General features: G+C 37.9%; 1 protein-coding gene across 13 annotated transcripts in view; it reads right to left on the reverse strand.

Moving 5' to 3' along the window:
- Nucleotides 1-23,926, reverse strand: part of EML5 (EMAP like 5) — a 157,174-nt gene that overhangs the window by 19,872 nt on the left and 113,376 nt on the right. For 9 of the 13 annotated variants that reach the window (XM_070469746.1, XM_020890576.2, XM_070469747.1 and 6 more), the window contains exons 27-31: nt 23,534-23,660; nt 16,010-16,088; nt 14,568-14,697; nt 11,778-11,876; nt 8,182-8,202 (exon numbers count right to left, since the gene is read on the reverse strand). In XM_070469746.1, the coding sequence (XP_070325847.1) occupies nt 8,182-8,202; nt 11,778-11,876; nt 14,568-14,697; nt 16,010-16,088; nt 23,534-23,660 (456 nt within the window). Of the gene's footprint in view, nt 1-6,226; nt 7,558-8,181; nt 8,203-11,777; nt 11,877-14,567; nt 14,698-16,009; nt 16,089-20,723; nt 20,920-23,533; nt 23,661-23,926 lie in introns of those variants that run through there. The other 4 variants (XM_070469755.1, XM_070469756.1, XM_070469754.1 and 1 more) reach the window with 4 other exon arrangements.

The raw sequence follows: 23,926 nt of genomic DNA on the forward strand, positions 1-23,926 counted from the left end.
TGACAAGCTGTCTTAAAATCACTTGATGCAGAAAGAAATTCCAGTCTCTAAAGAAAACAGTCTGATAAATTTAGACTGTATTTACACCATCTACAATTTATAGTATACAATGATAAATTAAAGTTGACAGTTCTTCAAACAAGGTTATAATATATTAACCCAGGGAGTTAAATTTGAGTATCATTAAGTAAAAATTGTTCAAAGATTTATGCAACTGTAAAAAAAAAAAAACCAACATGGAACTAGACATAAAAATTTACCACATAAGAGAGCATTTATGTGTGAAAAATTGATCACAATAATTTAAGCACTGCACTAAAATTAGAATGTTCCTCATTCAATAAAAGTGAAAGGATATGAGGAACTGGTATACTTAATTCAGTGAGAAATGCTAGGTGATTTATATATATATGTGTGTGTGTGTATACTGGAGATCATTCTATAATTTTTTGCCAGTGACAAATATTAAACAGGTCTTCTTGGAGAAGGAAATGGCAACCCACTGAAGTGTTCTTGCCTGGAGAATCCCAGGGACGGTGGAATGTGGTGGGCTGCCGTCTATGGGGTCGCACAGAGTCAGACACAACTGAAGTGACTTAGCAGCAGCAGAGTATCACCAAAGAGAAATTGGGGTCAATCAGATTTTTAACACTAGTTTGTGTCTCACTTCTCTGCCATGATAGGAACATGATTTCTTCCTTATCCTGAAGTCGACATTTTCTTATGGACATGACATAGATAATTTTTAACCTACATAAGCATGTACATGTATGACAAAGGTTTTTCTCATTTTACTATGCTCTGCAAATTTGTAACATTTTTATTTTTGCGATTTTTTTGCTAAACTCACTTCTTCTGTCATCTTAAAAGGTTAACTTGTATCTCCTTTTTAAAATCGAAGTAAAAAAAAATAAAATTAAATCGAAGTATAATTTACAATGTTGTCATAGAAAAAAAAACAGGTCTTCTGTAATACAGAAATGATTTTTATATCTATAAAAAGAAACTGTGGGCAATCCATATACTGTATTTGTCTAAATGTGATGATGTAGCTAATGGGTTTTTAAGAAAGAGCACTCTATATTCTCCAAATTAAATATTTCATAAATTAGAATTACATTTATCTAAAATTTAAATAGCAAGTAATTTTAAGTAAACTCAATTACTGAACTTTTCAAACTTATAAAAAAAATCAAATGAGATGGTAAGAACTTATACCAAGAATTTATGTCTTAAAACATATAGGTAGGACTATGTTATGAGACTGTTACACATTTAGAGTGCTCTGAACTTACATCGGTAGCAATATTTAGGATTTAAATTACTGGACATTCTTGAGGTCTACCTCACGAAAGTCTGTTACGTTGTTTGACTCTCTGCTGTGATTTGAAAGTGGTCAGGCACGACGCTGGAGGAGCAGAGATGCTGCTCCTGTTTCTGCCCTCCCTGCAGGTCACCAGACAGGCTCGTCTCGCGGACTTGGCGCATGACCAGGGACATCTGGTCCTTTCGAATCCCTGCTTCTGGGCGGTTCTGTGCTCTTGTGAACTCAGGCTTAAAAGTGCCTTGCCCTGGGTCACACAGCTCAGTGCCGGCACAGCCGGCCTCTAGAGGCGCGTGCTGTCAGCGCCTAGCTTCCATTCCTGCCGTTCCCACGCTGACTTTCTCCAGAAAATCAACCCTACCAACGATCCGAAACCATTCTTCACTCTCCGCTCCAGGACACAGATGCCACAGGGTCCCTCTCTCTCTTAAACAACTTTATTAGTTTATTTACAGCTGCGCCGGGTCCGTGCGGCTGCGCAGCTCCTCTCTCGGTGCGGTGCGCGGGCCTCTCGCTGCGCGGGCCTCTCTGGCCGCGGGGCGCGGGCTCTAGGCCGCGCAGGGCCCCAGGCCCTTCAGCAGCCGAGGCACGCGGCCTCAGGAGTTGCGGCTCCGGGCTCCCGGGCACAGACTCAGGAGTTGCGGTGCCTGAGTTTGCTTGCCCCGCGGCAGGTGGGATCTTCCCGGACCAGGAGTCGAGCCTGTGTCTCCTGCACCTGCAGGCGGATTCTTCACTACGGAGACACCAGGGAAGCCCCCCAGGGCCTCTTGAAATTACAGATGGATTTCATAAGAAAGTGTTAAAGGATTTTTTTTTTCATCCCCTAGTTTGCCTTGATGTAATATAGTAAACAATGCATTTTAAAAACAAGGTTTTAATATGGACCATTAAGTGTACCAATGGCTGAGATGGTAAAAAGCATCTGCCTACAATGTGGGAGACCCAGGTTTGATCCCTGGGTCAGGAAGATCCCCTGGAGAAGGGAATGGCAGCCCACTCCAGGATTCTTGCCTGGAGAATCCCATGGACAGAGGAGCCTGGGGGGCTACAGTCCATGGGGTCGCAGAGTCAGACATGACTGAGCGACTTCACTTCACTTCACTTCTATAGTGGACATTACCACTAACGCTGGACCCAACATTCCTTCCTTCCTTCTTTCTTAATAAAGCTCTGATCTTATTTAGGAATCCATGCCTCCCTCATGCGATACAAGCGATTCAGTGGAAATACACTGCATGGTCAACTTAATAGTCTACACCCATTGTGATAAGACCTCCACACATCCCACAGTCCTTCCCATCCCATCCCCTCACCCCTGACATCAATGATTCAGTTCAGGGCTTTGTGCACATCTTAAAATGACTCACTCAGGCTAAAAGGAGTACTAATTTTATTATTGTTTTTAAAAATATTCATTTATTTGGCTGTACTGGGTCTTAGTTGCAACATGTGGGATCAAGTTCCATAACCAGGGCTCAATCCTGCGCTCCCTGCATTGGGAGTGAGAGATCTTAGTCACTGGACCACGCAGGGAAGTCCCAGGAAGCACTGATTTTAGGTCATGGTTTTGAAAGAGGATTTTATTCTCTTTCCCACTTGATGAAAAGGCAAGGAAGCATATAACTCCAACCCTTCTATAACACAAATACAGCAGCCTCGTGGGTGAAGCCAGTGAGGGGAGGGCCGGGAAGCACACTGGGGCTCCTGAGTCAGCAAAGGCAGACAGGCACCCTCCCTCTGCACTCCTGGGAGATAATCCACTTCCTTCTTTCCGGTCATGAGAGGGCCCATGGAAGACCACTAAGTCATTTAATGAACTGCCTATCGGGACAAACAGTGACCTATACCAGACAGAGCTCTCTCTCCTTGACTTGCCTTAAGGATCAAAAGTGTCAGATTCTTACCTCCTCACACAGTCTTAGTTGGGCTGAAAAAACTCTGCCAGAGACAAAAGATGTTCCCTTAGGGTCCACTCAAAACACAACTATTGTACTCAGATGGTGATTAGACCATATCTTCTCTAATACATACATTTACTCTCTCACATTCCAAAGTGAGAATTTTGAAACGTCTCCCACGACTTCACCACCTCCTCACCCTCAGATGATGAAATATCAATAAAAGCCGTCAGAGAGGATCCTCCTATTCCCCACCTCCAAACCAGCTTTTCTGCATCTGAACTTACACTCCCTTCATTCCTAATGACTGCAGGTAATTTCTTCCTGCCCACCTCTCTCTCCCAAAGTATTCCCCCATCTCATTCAGCCAGCTGCTCAAGCAAGAAATTGTTGGTCTTGATTCCTTACTTTCCACCATGCCTCTACACCCAGTTTATCAGAAAAACTGCTGGATCCACCTCTAAAATCTAAGCCACCCTTGTCTATTTTCTCTCCTACCATCCTAGTTTAAAATGTCTTTTGCTTGGACTACTCCAAGAGCCTCCCAATTTTCTGGAGGCTCTTCCCTCTCTATATTCTTAATAGTGCAGCGAGTGACGTACTCAGAATATAAATTAGATCACATAAACTCCCTTGCCTATAACTCTCCGGTGATGGACTCTGTACTTAGCAGGAATCCAAACTCCTCTCTACCCCATGTGACTGACCCGACCTCTTTCAAAGCTCATTTCAGAGGCCTCACTCCAGCCATAGCAACCTTCTTGTTTTTTGATTCAGCTCTAGGGCCTCCACAGCGAAGAGCTAACACAAGCAGGACTGAATTCACTGTCACTAGAATGGCCTGCTTGCTAACGTGTAAGAACCTGACTTTTGAAATGTTTCCTGTGTTGATAAGGCTATTCTGTCCATCTGGGGCACCAAGTACCTGCTTTCTCCTGGGAGTATGCTATTTCAGTCACTGTGGCTTTGTGATCAGCCCCCAGTAACAAATCTTGGTCTCTGAGTCTTCAGCAGGCTACCCTGGGCAGTAGCTGTGTGCCCCCCAGAGCAGCGCTTTGAAGGAGACGTAGATCTAGACCCACCGTGCATTGATCCTCTAGGACCCCTGAAGGTCAGGTGGTCTAGGAGCCTCAAACCAGGTCTGAGTCTGGAGCCTCCAGATCACCCTTCAGCTGTCACTGTTTACTATCATTTTGGCCTAGCTAAATCGTACTACTTCTGAGAAAAAACAACACTGTTTTGTTGCTATTACCCTGTTGTTTTTTTTATCATGTTTATCACCATCTTAGATCATGTTATTTTAAAAAATGTACTTATTTATTGCCTGTCTCCCTCTAGAGTAGGACTCAGCAAACTTTTACTGTAAAAGTGACAAAATTGAAGATATTATGCAGGTTCTTATGTAAAAAAAGAAAACAATCTTCTTTTGTGGAAAACAAATTTCCACAAAATTTTTATTGATGAAATTCACTGAGTGAAAATTCTTATATCTATCTACTAATAAGAATTAATTTTTTTGAGGGGGGATATTAATTCACTTAAGTGGGGTTCAAAGTCAATGTTCTTTATTTTTTAAAAGAATTACAAATGTTCATCTGTTAATGATGACCTATAATGATTTTCAACTCAGACAATGTCTCACAGATAGGTACTGTCAAATATGAATATCAATCCAAAAGCAAATGATTTTAACTGAACATGTTAATCACTTGGAAGGCATTCAGAAAATTGTTTTAGAGTTCTGGCCTAATGTTTGTCTTTTTAGCATGTATTATATTACAGAATAATAACTATAAATTGAAGGTTAGGTGGAAGTTCCTCAACTGTACAGTTAAACAGATTTTTAAAATATGACGATTTTCTTTACACTTGTATCAAGATCTAAAAAAAATGCTGCTGGAACTGAAATTTGAGCCCAGAAAATACACTTGCTGCAAATTTGTGTTGGAAAGGGAATCTGGTGTCTTCATTTCTGACAGTATGAGATGTACACAGTGCAGTTTGGTGTGACCTGTGATTCAAAGATTAGTTGTCATCGAATGACTTTCCTGCAGTATAAGTTTCACATATAAGCACTGTAATTTCAAGGTGTGTAACTGTAGTTTCCTTGTAATTTCAGGTGGAATCATTAAGAAACATCGAATCTGCAGCAAAAACTCATTTCCAAAGCCATTCAGTTTTCCATAATGAGAGACTGAGGGCAGTTCTTCTCAAGAAAAATTTCAGTCCAGTCTCTGAGTGACAGAAATTGCACAGAACAAAAAAAATGTTACCACTGCTAAACCACTGAACTGCTGTGGTAGGGCAAGTCTGGACATTCACCTTCTATTTCTGACAGAAATCAATGGAACTGATGATGGTTAAGGCTATGAGAGCAAATAAAGTTAACTGCTGACTCTCAAAAACAAAATACTGAGGTTCAATTATACATGATAGATTGAAATATTTTTCACAAAGCATCTGCTGAGGAATAACACAGTGAATAAAGCATAGGCTTCAAGTGCCTTTAAAGTTCATAAGCCTTGTAAATTTTACAAACTATCCTCTTTTCTGCTCTAGCTCCACACATATTTTTACCATCCTCAGTTGAGGTACATCTTAACAGATTCCACTTCAGGTTGTACTGAATTAATATTTTCTTAAGCTATTTGAAAATATTATCTTTTCAAGTTGTTCCATGGAAACCATTTATGGAGGCAAACTGTCACTTAAAAGTCAGCACTGATGCCTCATATAAACAATTGGCAACATCTGTCAACCTAACAAGAGCCAAGGGAAACCATTCAGAATCATCTGCCCCCGTTTTTGCCTGTTTTTAGTCACTACTGATGTTGTTCAAAAAGCCCTCAACTGTTTTAGCAATGGTTCTTGGCAAAAAGCTAATAGTCTTAAACAAGTTTATCTTCTCTGGACACTCATTCATTGCAGTCAAACATGATTTAACTAAGCCAGCAATAAACAGCTTGTCTTAATTAGCTAACAAATGAGTCATTCAGAACCTTACTTAGGTTTTAGCCATATTTTATTTTTATTTTTTGAAGAAATACTGTTGTGATGAGATATGTGTTTTTTAAATAATTTTTTAAAATTTAATTTTATTTATTTATTTTTGGCCACACCACACTGCATGCAGGATCCTAGCTCCCTGACCAGGGATTGAACCTGAGCTCCCTGCAGTGGAAGCCTGGAGTCCCGGACCACCAAGGAAGTCTCAAGATACTGTTTTAAAGTTCCTAGTTTTTCTGATTTTTGTTTTCCTGTGAGCTGGGGACATTGCAGTAAAGTCAGTGTGAAGATGTTGACATACACTGTATTATTTCAGCACAGCTACAGTATCACTGCATAAAAAGCACAATGCTTTACCATCTCATCTGACAACAAATCCACACTTCACTCTGCCTTTGTAGTTTGACGTTCAAAGTCTATCTTTCCTTTCCCTTCTCTTGTTTTGCCGTGACAGATATACGATGGTTAAAAAAAACAAAATGCCAGCAAAGTGGATATACCTAAAGAATGTTATATTTAGTGAAGTCAGTCAGATAGAGAAAGACAAATACTGTGCGATATCACCTATACGTAGAATCCAAAAAACAAAACAAACGGACGGATATGCAAACCATAACAGACTCACAGACACAGAAAACAAACTGGTGACCTAAGGAGAGAGGGAAGCGGGTGGGGCAGGTTGAGGGTAGGAGATTAAGGACACAAGCTGTTTTGTGTAAAACAGGTAAGGATATATTGTATAGCTCAGGGGAATTACAGCCACTATCTTATAATAACTTTTAGTGGTATATAAGCTACAAAAAATGAATCACAATGTTGTATACCTGAAAGTTATGTAATGCTGTGTATCAACTATACTTCAACACAACAAAATGCTGTGGAATAGAGCAATATACGTAGCACTCAAAGCCTGTCAAGCCTTAAAACAGAACCCCTGCAGTCTGTCGTGTGCCAAGCTGCACTGGAAAGCAATGAGTGCTAATAACAGTCTCTGCTGCGACCCTGCCACGAGAGCGCCAGAGTCGCCATGGTCAGCACGTGACTGAACGAGCAGGGCCGTGTCCAGAAACCTCATCTGTGGACACTGAAATCTGAATTCCATACACGTCGCATGTTGTGTGAAATTCTGTTCTTTCTTTGATATTTTCCAACTATTTAAATGACTATAAACTGTACTCAGTCACGGGCTGTACGGGTGGTGGCGCGTCTGGCCCAAGAGCTCTAAGTCCCCTAACCTCTGCTCTCGAGTGTAGCCCAGAGCAAGGCCCTTGTTTGCTGCGCTGAATACATCTGTGGTTAAACAGTCAAATCACAAAATCATGCTTTATCCTGGAGGAGAAGGAAATGGATACAAATCACTGGGAAATGTTTTCTTATCAGACTGTTAATTCTTACTATATTATATGAACTGAAATTGAGTTGAAAAAGCCTAGCTATTATAATCTCTAAAAACAACTGACATGCATCTGTTCATCTAAGAGCTTTGTAACTTCACAAAGTCATGGTCAAATTCAATAATAAAAAGTTATTTTCAAATCTTTAAATGTTCTGTTGATCTAACATATGCAATAATTTTGATGGTTATACAAAAACAGTCATTGAAAAATTTTTATTTCTAGGCAATAAAATTTACTGATTCCTACTTAGGATCAAGTTTTAGCCCCACCTTTATTCCTACCAGCTATATGATATTGGTAAGTTAATACCTACTATGGAGAATTCTTGTGACGACTAAAGAGGTAATACAAGTAAAGTGCTTACAACAATTCTGAGCACACTAAGAAAGTCAAAATATATCAGTTAAAAAAAAAATTACGGTATCATGACATTAAAATGATATATTCTTGACTTTTAAAAAACCCAAAATAGTTCAACTATCTTATTACTCTATAAAAATGTAGGCTATCACTACTTAACAATATGAGTAAAATAGAAAGTGATAAATTTCCTTACCTGACATGTCTGCTGAATCACCTATAATGGAAAAGTAGCAGAAAAATAATTATCCAGAAACAACAAATACACTATATGCAAAACTTATAAAAACTCAATTACCATACAATAATTTTAAATAATTTAAATTGTCATATACAAAATTAATTTCATTATGTAAAACTGAGTACACTGTAAGTGAAGCCACTAATTTCAATTATATATGCATATTAATATTATATGCATATGACCTTTCAATCTTTAGATCAGTATTTCCTTTAGTGAGTTACATGAAATTATAAAAATGTTTAAAATAGTACTGATATGGTTTAAAATTGATATGACTTTATTTTGGTTTACAAATGCCCTGTTAATAGATCCTTTGGGCTTTCATGTAGCTCTACTTGAAGGGAAGAATCAGATTTAAATCATCTGAAAGAAACGATGGTAAAAGTTGGCATGTAACTCAAGGAAAGGAAGGCTCTTAACTCAGGCCACAAACTAACCCCTTTCTTATTTTTTTTAACTAAACATTTTCTGTATGAGTAAAAGATTGCCAAAAAAGAAAATATGAAATTCACTGTATTTACAGTAGAAATACTTTTATTAATCAAAATTTTAGAGTCAATAATCTTTAGCAAGAAAGAAAGCAGAAAAATTTAGAAACCTTTTCTAGATAGATGATTGTTCTCTGCTTCATTAGAACTTTATATCCCTGTGTGCTTCAGTTGTGTCCGACTCTGTGCGACCCTATGGACTGTAGCCTGCCAGGTTCCTCTGTCCGTGAGATTTTCCAGGCAAGGATACTGGAGTGGTTTGCCATTTCCTTCTCCAGGGGATCTTCCCAACCCAGGGATTGAACCCATGTCTCTTATGTCCCCTGCACTGGCAGGCAGGTTCTTTACCACTAGCGCCACCTGGGAAGCCTATGAAATTATTGTTTCAAGGACATATTGATAATGTAGATGTACTGTGTCCTGACCTGGAATATGAGAGAAAAGGCAATGAAGTACTTGACTTTGCTGAGAAGACCAGTCAGGATATACCACTTTTAGATTTGAATATGCTCTGATGACCACCAAATGATCACAGTACTTGAAACTATGTCACATGAAAAACAGTTTAAAACTGAGGGTTTTGGTTTTGGAAAACAGGCTTATCCTGGAATATCTGTGGGCCTGGGGCAAATAAAAAGTACAGATAAAGGCCTAACCATCACAGGTCTAAATACTCTAGGTGCCCCAAAATGAGGACCGGTGAATTGCAATGAAAGAGAAACAGATTTCTGTTCTATATGAGGAAGCACTTTATAACAGAGCTTCCTAATGAGAGGTTAGGAACACTTACATATAAAAACATTCCTTCAGGCCCACAATAGATAATTGTTTCTCCTAAATTCTTGAAGTCAGAGAAACATTGATACAAGTAAAATGACACAAAGGAACCCTTACTCAATGGTTTCTTAGGTCAATTTACTAAGGCAATAGAAACAAAAGCAAAAATAAACAAATGGGACCTAAGGAAATTTAGAAGCTCTGCATAGCAAAGGAAACCATAAATAAAATGAAAAGACAACCTATAGATTGGAAGAAAATATTTGCAAATAATTTGACCAACAGGGTTTAATTTCCAAAATATATAAACAGTTCATAGAAATGAATGACAAAAAACAAACAAGTCAATCAAAACTCGGACAGAAGACCTAAACAGACACGTCTCCAAAGAAGAGACACTGTTCAGTATCACAAATCATCAGGGAAACGCAAACCACTCACTTTATACAGGTCACAATGGTGATCATCAGAAAGTGTACAATTATTGCAAGGATGTGGAGAAAAGGGAACCCTCTACACTGTTAGTATATATATGTATGTGTTAGTCCTTCAGTTGTGTCTGATTCTGTGACCCCATGGACTGTAGCCCACAAGACTCTGTCCATGGAATTCTCCAGGCAAGAATACTGGAGTGGGCTGCCATTTCCTCTTCCAGAGAGCACTGTTGCTAGGAATGTAAATTGGTGTATAGCCACTATGGAAAACAGTATGCAATTCCTCAAGAAACTAAGAACAGAGTTGCCATGTGATCCAGCAATCCCACTCCTGAGCATATATCCAGAGAAAACTCTACTTTGAAAAGATACATGCATCCTAATGTTCACAGCAGCACTATTTACAAGAGCTAAGTCATGGAAGCAACCTAAATGTCCATCAGCAGATGAATGGTTAGAGAAGATGTGGTACATATATACACAATGGAATACCAGTCAGCCATAAAAAAGAATGCAACGATGCCATCTGCAGCAACATGCATGGATCCAGAGATTATCTTACTAAGTGAGGTCAGTCAAAAAGAGAAAGACAAACTCCACATGACATCACATACATGTGGAATCTTAAGTATGACACAAATTAACTTCCTTATGAAACAGAAACAGACTCTCAGACACAGAACACAAATTCACGGTCACCAAAGGAGAACGGACACGGGGGAGGGATGAACGGGAAGTCTGGGATGAGCAGATACAGACCACTGTGCGTGAGACAGATGAAAACAGGGCCTACCACAGACCACAGAGAGCTACAGTCAGCATCCTGCGATGACCCGCAACAGAAAAGAACCGAGCCACCCTGCTGTGCATCAGAATCTGACACGTCACATATCAACTGTACATCAATGAAATGTAAATAAATAATCAACTCAAAGCTTAGAATATTGTGTTATGTAACAGGTCAAGAACTGACCTACTTTCTTTTTAAAAGGATAAAATTTTTACAGAAAGGAAGATTACAATGGTCTTTGTGGCATAACTGTAGAACTAATAGACAACAGAAAACAAGTTTCTAACTGATCATATTAAAGCATAAAATATCTATTCAAGAAGGGAAAAACTCCGGGAAAGTTGCCTTAGCCATTGAGGCTCACTGAAATCCAACAAACCCAATGATTCTGCTCATTTTTACAAACTATACAAGGGTTGTGAAGATCTCAGTGATCAGGTCTATTACATGGTAGTCATAGTGATCAAGTACTGGTAGATACATCCTAAAGAGACCTGCCACCCTCTCATTTTGCTTGTGGAGTTATGACCTTTGTCAAAGTTTTCTAGAGAGTTGAAAGAAAATAGCAAGACAGGGGGTTTCAAAAACAGCTGGCAAATCCGATCACCGCCAAAGGAAAGGGCAGAAGGGCTCACCGACAAGGCACAGGCTCGGCTTCTCCCCTTGCCAGAGTGTCCCGGCCGAGGCAGAGGCCCTGCCCTCTCGCGAGCTCCTCTTACTTACCACTCCCGCCTCAGGCTCTTCCTTCCTGCTTTACATGCTATTAAATTAAAACTTTCTGCTGCTCAGAAATTTCTGCTAAAGGATTAAATCCAACTATTTCAACCACCATAAAATACACTGCCCTGGATCCTGAACTGTCTGAGCCAACACAGACAGACAAAGTGAGAGAAAGGTACCTGGAAGCAAATAATACGGTAAAACTGGATGTGGGCTTCATGTACAAATGCAGTTCAAACAACACACAAGAATGTTTTAGTCTTTTCCCCCTAGGATACTGAATTAATTTACACAAGACAATTACTTAATACTATTTCTTTTTAAAATACAGAAACATACCTACTTGGCCAGTTGCCACTATGTTGATAAACTTGGGGTGCTGATTTACAGTGAGGCACAGAATATCATCATTATGTTCCTGATAAAAACTCTGAGTCCCTATAAAAAAAGAATTTGAAAATTAAATTTGAAAACTTTAACGTGAAATAGTCAAATGCACTTTATTCAGAGTAATAAACTGCTGTGTTAACTTCCTTGCTTATTTAACATATATTTTTTGAGCATAATCTATATACTTCATCCTACAGATGTAAACGTGACTGAGAAATCCTTAAAGCAGTAGAACTCTGAAAGGCATAACCCATGTTAAACCACGTTGGAGACATTAAGTGCCACAAGAGTTAAAGATCAAAATGCTATGGAAATATGCAGTGATCTGTTCTTCTTATGAACAGATGGCACTCCTGAACTGACATGACAGATTCTGGAAATGTGAATGTGGCTGGGGCAGGCGTTTCAGGAAGAGGAATACTTGAAGCAAAGATACAAAGGCAGGTAAGCCGTGGGTATGCATACAGATGGCTCGTTTGGCTGAAATACAGGGTAACAAAAAAGAAGAGTGAGAAATATCATGGACAGGCAAGTTCGAACTAGAATCACAGAGGATTTTGAAAACCACCCTATTATTAAATTTTATATTTATTCTGCAGTCAGAGGGGAGGTACTGAAAAAACTCTGATCAAAGAAGTAATATGATTCATCTAGTAGTAGTGACAGCGAACAGACCTTGGCAGACTGTGACTGTGCAGGAGGCAAGAAAGGGAGGCTTCTGCAAGCCCAACAGAGAGGTGGGAAATGAGGTCAGGGTGGTGGACTGGGTTCAGATTAGAAAGTACTGTTGACACTAGGTCCTCCAAAGAGCAAAACAAAGCCAAAGAAAAAAATTTAAATAACATTTAATATATCTATCATTACTTTTGAACTTCCTCTCAAAGTAAAATGTGCTTCATATTTCCCAGGGCTGAGTTCAGATAAAGGAACAAACAAAAAATTATATGCGCTACTGACTAAATCAGCAGATCCGCTAACAGATCAGGACTTCTTGGACTATACGCATAGCAACGTACCCCCAGAATGGTGAAAGGCCGCTGGGCAGGGGCTTAGTTTTCCCTCTACCCCGGCTCTCTGCATCCCATCATTAGAAAGGTGAGTAACTAAAAACCAGAAACTAAAGAAAGCTACATGTATAAATATGGAAGTGTATTTATACTTTCATCCTTATGTACTGTGTCTTTCTTATCTTCTATATTTTCTGTGAAGGATAATGAAGCCTCAAAGAGGATTTTCTATTATTAAGAGGTATTTTTTAATGACCTAAAGTATTGAATAGAGAATTACCATTGATTTGTGTAATCTTGATGAATCTTTTTCTTAAGGAAACTAAAACAGATATACCATGTTAATGATTAATACTAACCAGGGGTAGGGGATTATGACTCATATAATCCATTCTACCTAATTAGAGTGAAGCTACCAGAGGAAAAAAAAGCCAGAAATGTTTGCACTAGATAAACCGTATCTTCAATGCAAACAGTGACTGACTATTTTGTTGGGCCCAAAATCACTGCAGACGGTGACTGCAACCATGAAATTAAAAGACACTTGCTCCTTGAAAGAAAAGCTATGACAAACCCAGACAGTGTATTAAAGAGCAGAGACATCACTTTGCTGACAAAGGTCCATCTAGTCAAGGATATGGTTTTTCCAGTAGTCATGTATGGATGTGAGAGTTGGACCACAAAGAAAGCTGAGTGCTGAAGAATTGATGCTTTTGAACTGTGGTGTTGCAGAAGACTCTTGAGAGTCCCTTGGACTGCAAGGAGATCCAACCAGTCCGTCCTAAAGGAAATCAGTCCTGAATATTCACTGGAAGGACTGATGCTAAAGCTAAAGCTCCAATACTCTGGCCACCTGATGCGAAGAGCCTACTCATTAAAAAAGACCCCCGATGATGGGAAAGATTGAAGGCAGGAAAAGAAGACAGATTGAAGACAGAGATTCAAAGACAGAGGATGAGATGGTTGGATGGCATCACCAACTTAGTGGACATGGGTTTGATTAAGCCCCAGGAGATGGTGAAGGACAAGGAAGAATGGTGTGCTGCAGTCCGTGGGGGTCACAAAGACTGGGACACGACTGAGCATCTGAACAACAAACAACTTCCCGACTTTATGCAGTTTGTAAGTTTATGTAATAAAGCAGTCCAAAATTAATAGAGTATGACTAGTAGGGTTATCACATCTTTGGTCATCAAATGATGCTGAGAGAACTTCTTCAACAAGACAATCAGTCAAATAGATGTCAAGAAATATTTTCCCATCTCTTGAATCTATTAGGGATCATCAGTCAAGTCACAGGCAAGCAGCTTTCTTAGTTAACCTTTTTGGCTTTCCAAGCCCTCAGCATGAACACTGCCACTCCACCACCAGTCCCCAGCAATCACTCACCCAACATGTTCCTTTCAATCACTAACTATCAAAGACAACCACTTGCGGGGAAACAGAATACAGTTACAAATGTTTTTGCTATAAAACATGCTTTCAACACACAGTAATCCTTCACTTCTAATCGAGATCTATAAGCACTTTGCATTATGAAGTCCTTTCCTGCTGTGCTATACTCTCTTCAAGATTGTAAATTACTTAAAATATTACTAGGAAGTTCTACAGTATGAAATATTCATATTCCAGATTCATGACTTAATTGTTTATATTTTAACAGAGTTTTAAGATGCTAAATAAAAAATTCTCAATTTTAAAAAGAGGGGAATGGGGAATTAGGGTTTCCTACCTGTAGCAACATTGTGAAGAATTCCAACGGATGCGGTATGATAAATTATATCATCACCATCATTTAAATAATGAACATTATTCCTGCAGTCTCGGCCTCGATAGCCAAAAACAAGCTCCAACACAAGGTCCTAAAACAATGATAAAACCATTATACATTTGCTCATGTCTAAATGTTCACCATTATTTTGCTGTATATAGTACTGGTGGTCTTCAGTCAAAATGGAGGATGCATTTTTGATTTATAAATTTCAAACACAAAACTAAGCTAGATACACCTCTATTTAAGCTTTTTTGAGCAGCTGAAACACACATTCCATACTTCTCTACATAAATCTATAAAAACGAAAAGGGAAGCACGCAGACTCCAAGAATTTTAGTTCTTAAGATCTCGTGTGTTAAACACTGAGCTACTTTGTGTCTAAAAGAAAAATATCTTAATTTGTGTTAACCGTTAGTCAAAAATATTTGATCTGCATATACAACTGAGAATAAATGAGGTCCAAGTGATACGCTTCCAAGGATCCAAACAGTGTATCAGCTTCATGCACTAAGCACGCCGTCTCCGATAACTCATGCTAAAGATAATCCTGCTACTCCAAGTGCCCATCTTCTTTGACCGGTGAGGCTGAGGGGGGCAGGAAGTGCAACAATCATCCTCCCACAGCTTCACACCTTGCTTTTGACCTCATCTAGCAGTCTGCTTGAGGACTTGCCTGTAGCTCAAATAGTAAAGAATCTGCCTGCAATGCAGGAGACTGGGGTTTGATCCCTGGGTCGGGAAGATCCCTGGAGAAGGGAACCCACTCCAGAATTCTTGCCTGGAGAAGTCCATGGACAGAGAAGGCTGGGGGCTACAGTTCGTGGGGCTGCAAAGAGCTGAACGCGACTGAGTGACTAACACACACCCAGCAGTCTGTCTGTTATTGTTGACACTGGGGTGATGAAATGCTGGGAGAACTTTTCTCTTTTGTTCAATTATTGTAGAAAGTTTCTTTGCTTGGAAGCAGGGCCGTTATTAAACTCTACAGTGAATATATTTCATGGGGTAAAAGTTCCTGATTTAGTATAAATATTAAATCTTTAACTTATAAGTTCAAACCACTAAGTACAGGACACTCTAAGGTGACTATGCTTCTATAAGCCATAGATCATTCTACACATTTACATTTAGAAGTTCTCTGAGATATGGCTCAATTCAGGATATTATTCATAGAAAACTAAAAGACTAATTAAAAAAAAAAGGGAACAGAGGATATCAATCCAAGCTCAGACTTGACAGTTAAGCAATCAATTTTTACAACCAAACAAAAAAGAATACTCAGTACACTTATTTTCATAAAGAATAATGGTCAGATTTGGGTGTTCTACAAAAAGGAAACAGAATAAACCCTAGATACCTTCTAAGGTACAAGTTAAGACCGGGGAGTGGATTCTCCTCACCTCTATGGGCCTCTTTTTCTTGCCGACGTTGTTGGTCTGGAGTTTCTCTGGTTGTGGTGGGGCCCTGCTCACTGGAGGCCTGAAACAGAAGCGGGAAAGAGAAGGGGAAGCATCACCCGGCGTCCTCACCCGGCTCCTCTCAGCTGCCCTCCAGAGACAGCTGTCTCTGACACTCCTTCCGCAGAGTGAACCCAACCTCTGTTTCTCACTAGACTCTACCCTCTATCTCTTGGTATCTTCTAAGGCAGCAAGGTAGAAAGAAAATGTCAAAACTTCTATTCACTTTTCTTTTAATTTCTTTGACATATGTTTCATAAATGCAACTAATACAATAGCACAAGAATAGATTGGTGGTAAAAATATCCAAATGTTAGTTTTACAAACTCAAGTTTCTCAATGGGGTGTGTCATCAACAGCCTAGATTACTGCTCTAACATAGCTATCTCAGTATCTTGCACATGGCAAGTACTCAGTACATTCTTCTTGAATTTTGAAAATACTTCTATAAACTTCCCACACTGTTGGCGATGTAAGACACATCTGAGTTCAAACGCGTACTCATCACCGGGTCCTCTGTGTCCTTTATCTTCTCCCCTGAAGTTCCTAGTGTGGTTACGGCGACACTGTCAGTCAGGCAAACAAGACACTTTACGGACACTCTGTAAAGGTTATTACTATTGCCTCCAACTCCTCTTCCCTTATTTCACTATTTACTTCATATCTTTCAAATTTACACAGTAGCTCTCAATCTATTCTCCCTCTGTTTCCACCACTAACTTCAGAATCTATTTATAATGTGTCATTAGGTATATGGAGTTCCCATTTTCAGCTATTTAAATGTGGCAACTCTTCCCTAGAAAAAGCCTTTTGTTTATTGTTTTTTTTAAACCCACATCATTTAGTTTAAACTCAGAAAGTCATTATTCAAATGTTTACTAAGCTGAACAGTGAATCTACATCAATCATATATCAACTCACCCTTCAAATTTTAACATTAATTGGGTAACAACTAAATCAGAAAATGATACAAGTTAACTTTCTAATCAATAAAACTCTAACATTTCTAAATAAATTCATAAAATTAAAGGCATGACAATATATTTGCATTTTCAAACTGATTTTCGAGGTACACACCTATAAAAAGTAAACAAAGTGTTATATCTTGAACATGTAATATAAACGTGTATTTTCACATGTATATGAAGCAGTACATAGAAGTATACAACCATGGCTGGTGACATAAACTTTTTGCACCTGCAACACTATATGAAAGACTTTTTAAATTATCACAAAAATATTTTATTCCAAACCTTTTTCATATACTTTTAAAATGTCTATAAGTAGTAAATATAATTAACTTTATATTATTTAGTATTTTAGTATATGTGCTGAAGTGAGCACTATTATTTAGTATTTTAAAATATTTCTGCTAAAATCATTTTAAAGAATGGGAGCATCCTTGCCTTCTTCTCCAAATTATTGACCTTTATTCAGTGTTATTGTCTGACAGCTTTAATAAGTGTATAATTTTTATCTATAAATCCTGTATAACAATTAAGCATACTTTAATTTTTGTAAAGATAATTTATATAGGATATATTATTATTGCTTAAAATTATACAACTTGGAAAATTATACAAGTCAAATTGATTAAGTAAGGCAGTTACTTATACGTTATGAATCCAATTATTAAAGTGAAAAAGTAAAAGTCACTCAGTCGTGTCCGACTTTCGTGACTCCATGAACTGTATGTAACCCACCAGGTATGAATCCAATCATCAAGATATAGTCATTTTAGGGATACTGATTTCAAAGGAGAAAAACATGGAAAGCTGTGAACAGAGGTAAAGAATATCAAGTAACAGTTCATTAATGGTAAATATCAAAGATAATAAAAAGACAAAATCAGGCCTCATGGACTAGAGCAAAGACAGAGGGTTACCTGGAGCCTCTTTCCAGCAGCAGATAAAAAAGGGAAAAGATTACAACACAAATCTGAATTTAAAATAGTAGTAAAATATTTCCTGTAATAAAATACTTTTACACATTTAATGCAGATAAACTATATGGTATATAGTAAAGGCCTATTGTTTTTATTTATTGCGGTATATTTAAAAAGGCTTAAATTATTCCATTAATGGCAGGGAAATCAGAAGAATAAAGATGAAATGGAAAAGAATTCAACATGTTCTATGTTGTATATAGCTTGCCATTCTTATTTACCACAGTGCAAACTGAATTTCAAACAGAATATTTAAGCTTATTTAATGTTTATTAACTTAAAAGGCTGGTAGAACTGCATGCTATTAAGGACTGTCTAAGGAACCGAAGCTCCCCCTCCTCTGACTCCAGAGGGATTCCCAGTCAGCCAGTCTAACCAAGCATGCAGAGGGAGTCTTGAGACCATGTGGTATTCGGGACTGTTCCAGCAAAGGAGGTAACTTTAAAAAAATTCCCCCAAACAACATAATGACTGAACAGAACTGGAAGGGATCATAGATGTTAACCTCATCCCCCTTCCCAATGAAACCAGGAATTCTCTTACATGTCTAGAACATCCCTTCACAACCCTGATGACAAGCGGGCATTTACTAAACCCTGCATGAACAACTGCTTGTAAGACGGCAATTATACCTCCACTTAGTTTTCTTTTTTTTTTTTGGAAACTAGTGATTCCAAAAATGATGAATTATTCTTTATGTGAAGTAGCCACCCAACTTTCCTTTATCCTGTGTTTCTTTCTAGTTCACTGTAAATTGTCAATGTCCCTTTAAAATGCAGAGCTCATGGAAATAGAACTGCCATATGACCCAGCAATCCCACTTCTGGGCATACACACCAAAGAAACCAGATCTGAAAGAGACAGGTGCACCCCAATGTTCATCGCAGCACTGTTTATAATAGCCAGGACATGGAAGCAACCCAGATGCCCATTAGCAGATGAATGGATGAGGAAGCTGTGGTACATATACACCATGGGAATATTACTCAGCCATTAAAAAGAATTCATTTGAATCAGTTCTAATGAGATGGATGAAACTGGAGCCCATTATACAGAGCGAAGTAAGCCAGAAAGATAAAGACCATTACAGTATACTAACACATATATATGGAATATAGAAAGATGGTAACGATAACCCTATATGCAAAACAGAAAAAGAGACTCAGATGTATAGAACAGACTTGTGGACTCTGGGAGAAGGCGAGGGTGGGATGTTTCAAGAGAACAGCATAGAAACATGTATATTATCTAGGGTGAAACAGGTTGGGTGCATGAGACAAGTGCTCGGGCCTGGTGCACTGGGAAGACCCAGAGGGATCAGGTGGAGAGGGAGGTGGGAGGGGGGACCGGGATGGGGAATACATGTAAATCCATGGCTAATTCATTTCAATGTATGACAAAAACTACTGTAATGATGTAAAGTAATTAGCCTCCAACTAATAAAAATAAATGGAAAAATAAAATAAAATAAAATGCAGAGCTCAGTCCTGAAGAAGCTACTCCACGTCTGATGCTAGGTCTGAATGTTTTACTTCTGTTAAAATAGTGTAAGATTATGAGGGCCTTTTAAAGAAGTCACATGACACTCCAGACTCATATCTTTGCACACATCACCTCCTGCTTAAAACAGAGTGAATTCCTGCTATCTGCCAAATTAACTAAGGAGTACCTAATATTTGAAGTTCTGCACAATCTTTCTCAAATTTACTTGTTCATCTTATCTGTCAGCATTTTCCTACTGGCACCTTTTTAAACTTCCAAAACAGATGAGGCTTTTCCATATTGTCCTGTTTCAGAAACTGTCTGAAGACACTTTTATTTTACTAAAGGTAGCTATCAAAGGACCCCAAACAGTCCTTTCTTGCACATATCATTTTATTAAATATGTAAATATCATTATTGCCCTATGTTAGTATTTTGAAATTAATGAATATATTAAGCAAGTATGACATGAGACTAACAGGCTTGCTATCAACTGGAAAAGTTTTCACTATAAATACGTGTGATTACTGTTTTTACAAGTCTTTGAAATTTAAGGAAAAACTAAAACTATAAGGCGTTTATGAGAGTCACATCTGTAGAAACACTGATTGTAAGAAGACCCTCACAGCGGCACTCACATGCTGTGTCTTCAAACGCAGCTCTTCTGTAGGGTTTGTCTGCTTTCATTCTCTAGTTCTTTCTCAGCAAAAAAGTGTTTCATAGGGAACACACAGTGTTTTATAAGGAAAAAAATCAATACCTTAAAGTACCATAAAGACCAAAGCAGAAGAATACATTTTTGAGTAAAATATTTTCTTAAATAAAATAACTTACCTTACTACTCCCTGCCTTCAAAAGAAGCAAGAGAAAAAAGTAAGGAGATAAACAGATATGAAAACTGATGATGAATAAAATATATCAGTTTAGTAGACAGAATAAAGGTAACGTCAACAAAATTCTAAGGAAATACAATAATGCCTACATTTTATGTCAGTTGTTCTGATTTATTAAAAAATATTGGAAATTTGACTGACAAGTAACTACTTACATTAAGACTTGTCATAAAAATACTTAAACAGAAAAACATAAAATTATTAATGTCATTTAGGAAAAAAGACTCCACAAAAAAATCAACTAAATAAAGTCAAATTGTCATCAGAAATATTTTCCTTTTAAGTAGATATTTGACAAACATTTGTTTTTTTAAAAAATGTTTTGTATTTGATGATGATATATTTTATTTAAAACTGAAGACAATTATGTATACAGACCATTTAACCTCTTCACAAAAGTTCAAAGTTGATGGAAAAAGAAAGCTTCATTTTTATCTCCTTTGATACTTGCATTTGATGAAAATGAAGACTCCTAACTGCAAATCAGAATAATGACTTTTCTGCCTTGACATTTTCAGAGGAATTTAGTAGAGCTGAATTATAAAATAATTTGAAAACAAAATGCAAAATATATAAAAAATAATTTTGAGGATGCAACTTAACAGCAAAGATTACAGTTATGACAGTGTCAGCCATTCTTTGTGAGCAGTAAAATATTTCTGTCAGAACTTGGGTCACTTCCACAGTGAAGGAGGAAATTTAAGTGTTTTACCATGAGGGATGGTCTACACGTTAAAACTAGGTCACATTTCCTGACATACTACATTTATCTGATAAATGTAATATTTTCTTTAAAAATCAATATAATAAATGAGAAAGATTATGAGAATATCTAGAGTTACTTCTTCCCTATATTACATTTTTCATTACCTGTGAGATATATTCTAGGGAATATTCAGTACTATACTGAAAATATTCTAATTATGAACATCCACATTTGCATACTGATATGGCTCCAATGAATAAATATATAGGCAGTACTCATGACTCTGTGGATATTTGATTTCAGTACTGAAAGAGAAAGCTCTTAGGGAGTTCCTTGGAGTCCAGCAGTTAGGACTCAGCACTTTTACTGCATGGTCCTGGGTTCAATTCCTGGTTGGGGAACAAAGGTCTCGCAAGTAGTGTGACGTCGCCTAAACTATAGTAAAATGAAGTTTTAAAAAAGGAAGTGTGTCAGAATTAACCAGGTATCTCCTTAGGTTACTTTGTATTTTATTCCAAGAAAAGGGTGGTGAAGAATTACTACCTAAATTCTTTATATACATTACTTCATTTCATAAAATACTCCATAAATTGTGGATTATAATGTTTATTTTACCTCCGAGGAAACTGAGGTTCAGAGAGAATGAAAAGTTTCTCAAGGTCACATAACTGGCAAATAATAAAAATGAGTATTTTAACCCATTTGCATGCTAAGTTGCTTCAGTTGTGTCCAACTCTGTGCGACCCTATGGACTGCAGCCTACCAAGGCTCCTCTGTCCATGGGATTCTCCAGGCAAGAATATTGGAGTGGGTTGCCATGCCTTCCTCCAGGCAATCTTTCAGACCCAGGGACTGAACCTGTGCCTACCTGCATTGGCAGGCGGGTTCTTTACCATTGGCACCACCTGGGATCTTATTCCAAACACCATGCCCTTTGAACTGTCTTCAGTGTCAAGTCACCTCAACCTTGAATACCGTACAAGTATTTAGATCACGGTATGTTCAGCATTAAAAAACATACCTCTAGTGTAATACTCTGCCCCTTTTCATGCCTTTATGGCTTTCCTGGTAGTTCAGACGGTAAAGAATCCACCCACAATGCAGAGACCAGGGTTCAATCCCTGGGTCGGGAAGATTCCTTGGAGAAGGAAATGGCAACCCACTGCAGTAATCTTGCCTGGAAAATCCCACGGACAGAGCATCCTGGTGGGCTACAGTCCATGGGGTCCACAAAGAGTCAGATACAACTTACACCACCAAACAGATCATCACTGTCTACCCCCTTTTTGTAAGTGACTGCTATCATCTAAGGAACACCACCATCAGCAAACGGGGCGCCTGGAAGAGGCGCTGTGGAGACATCACGACCTCAACATTCTACCTAGAACTGCAGGGCTACTCAGTTCAAAAGAATCTCCAGTTTCCCCTTCACCATCCATAACATGTATCTCACCCAACCTCATTCTTTTCCCTGAATATTAAATCCACAGGTGCAGACTCACATCTCTCTGCCAATGCTGTCTTGTAACATTGTTTCTATCTAGCTGAGCTCCAAATGTCTTTAGCATTATCCTCACTAACTATATATTTACTTGAATCTTCAACTTAAATTCTAACTGTGAATGAATTCCCTTTCATTTTTAACTTTTTCCTCAAATACTTCTTAAAATTTTTCCTCATCAAAGGTCAGAGGTCACTGCTGTTCTTAACGCCCATTCTTTCTTTGTTCTTCACTGTAGTTTCTGGATAACTCTTACTTTATCATTTCTTAAAACCTCTTCATTTCTGAAATCTATGCGATTTACTGATCCATATTCCTCTTCACTGTTTTCTATCTTCTCTAATGATTTTAAAAGCATTATGCTCACAATTTTTCTCTTGATCTGTCATTACACTAAGATACTTTATTAAATAAAGTTCTCTTTCCTTATAAGACTGCAGTGCACATAGCCTTACTTTGATTTGCTGATCTTGACAAAGACCAATAATTCCCAGAGACAAGCTATAGTTCAACTTGCCTTTTTGGAAAAACTTTAAAATAATGACTTTCTATCCTTGATCAAATGCACATGGATAAAAAGGCCTTTTCAAAACTTAAGCATCTCTCTGTTCATGTGCTTCCTAAAACACACTAGGTATTAGATTCAGTTTTTATTATTTCTTGAAACCCTATCACATATATTTATAAAAGTTAGCAAGTAAGATTCCTTCAATCATACAGACTTTATATATAGCATCATCCCCTAAGCTACTTGCAAGGACAGCATCATTACCAAAAAGTATTTAAGGACAAACATGCTTTCTAAGAGAAGCTGGGGACTGTAAAATGCAGGAGTACCACAGCTACTTATTTTCTGCAAAAAATTCATTCAGTTAAACAATCAATTCAGTTTCTAATACTGATATCTTTTTCTTCATCTAGTTTTAAACTTGATTGTTACCTCTCATCAGTTGAGGGTTCTTTTTGTTGCAAATGAGGCTTGATTCCAAACATTGGGCGAATACTTGTTGATAAGGCTCTGATGGTGTAACTGATTTCATTCTCCCTTGTGACATCACTGTCATAGCCTAACATTAAAATATAAGAATTATTCTCTATGTTATAGCTGAGGATCTCAATTATGATCTTAAAAGTCGGATACAAGGACGTTAAACAATATGAAATAAGTTAAATATATCGTGTTATAGTCAAATTATGAAATAACATACAGCCAGTAAAAATGATGTAGAAGAATATTTAGTGATAAAGAATGCTGATTAAGTAATAATAGCAAGCTACAAAAAAACCTCAATGTGATGCCATTTTTGTTAAAAATAAAGATAATGTGTATAAA

Source organism: Odocoileus virginianus, chromosome 6 (genome assembly GCF_023699985.2).
Source record: "Odocoileus virginianus isolate 20LAN1187 ecotype Illinois chromosome 6, Ovbor_1.2, whole genome shotgun sequence".
Classification (NCBI taxonomy): domain Eukaryota; kingdom Metazoa; phylum Chordata; class Mammalia; order Artiodactyla; family Cervidae; genus Odocoileus; species Odocoileus virginianus.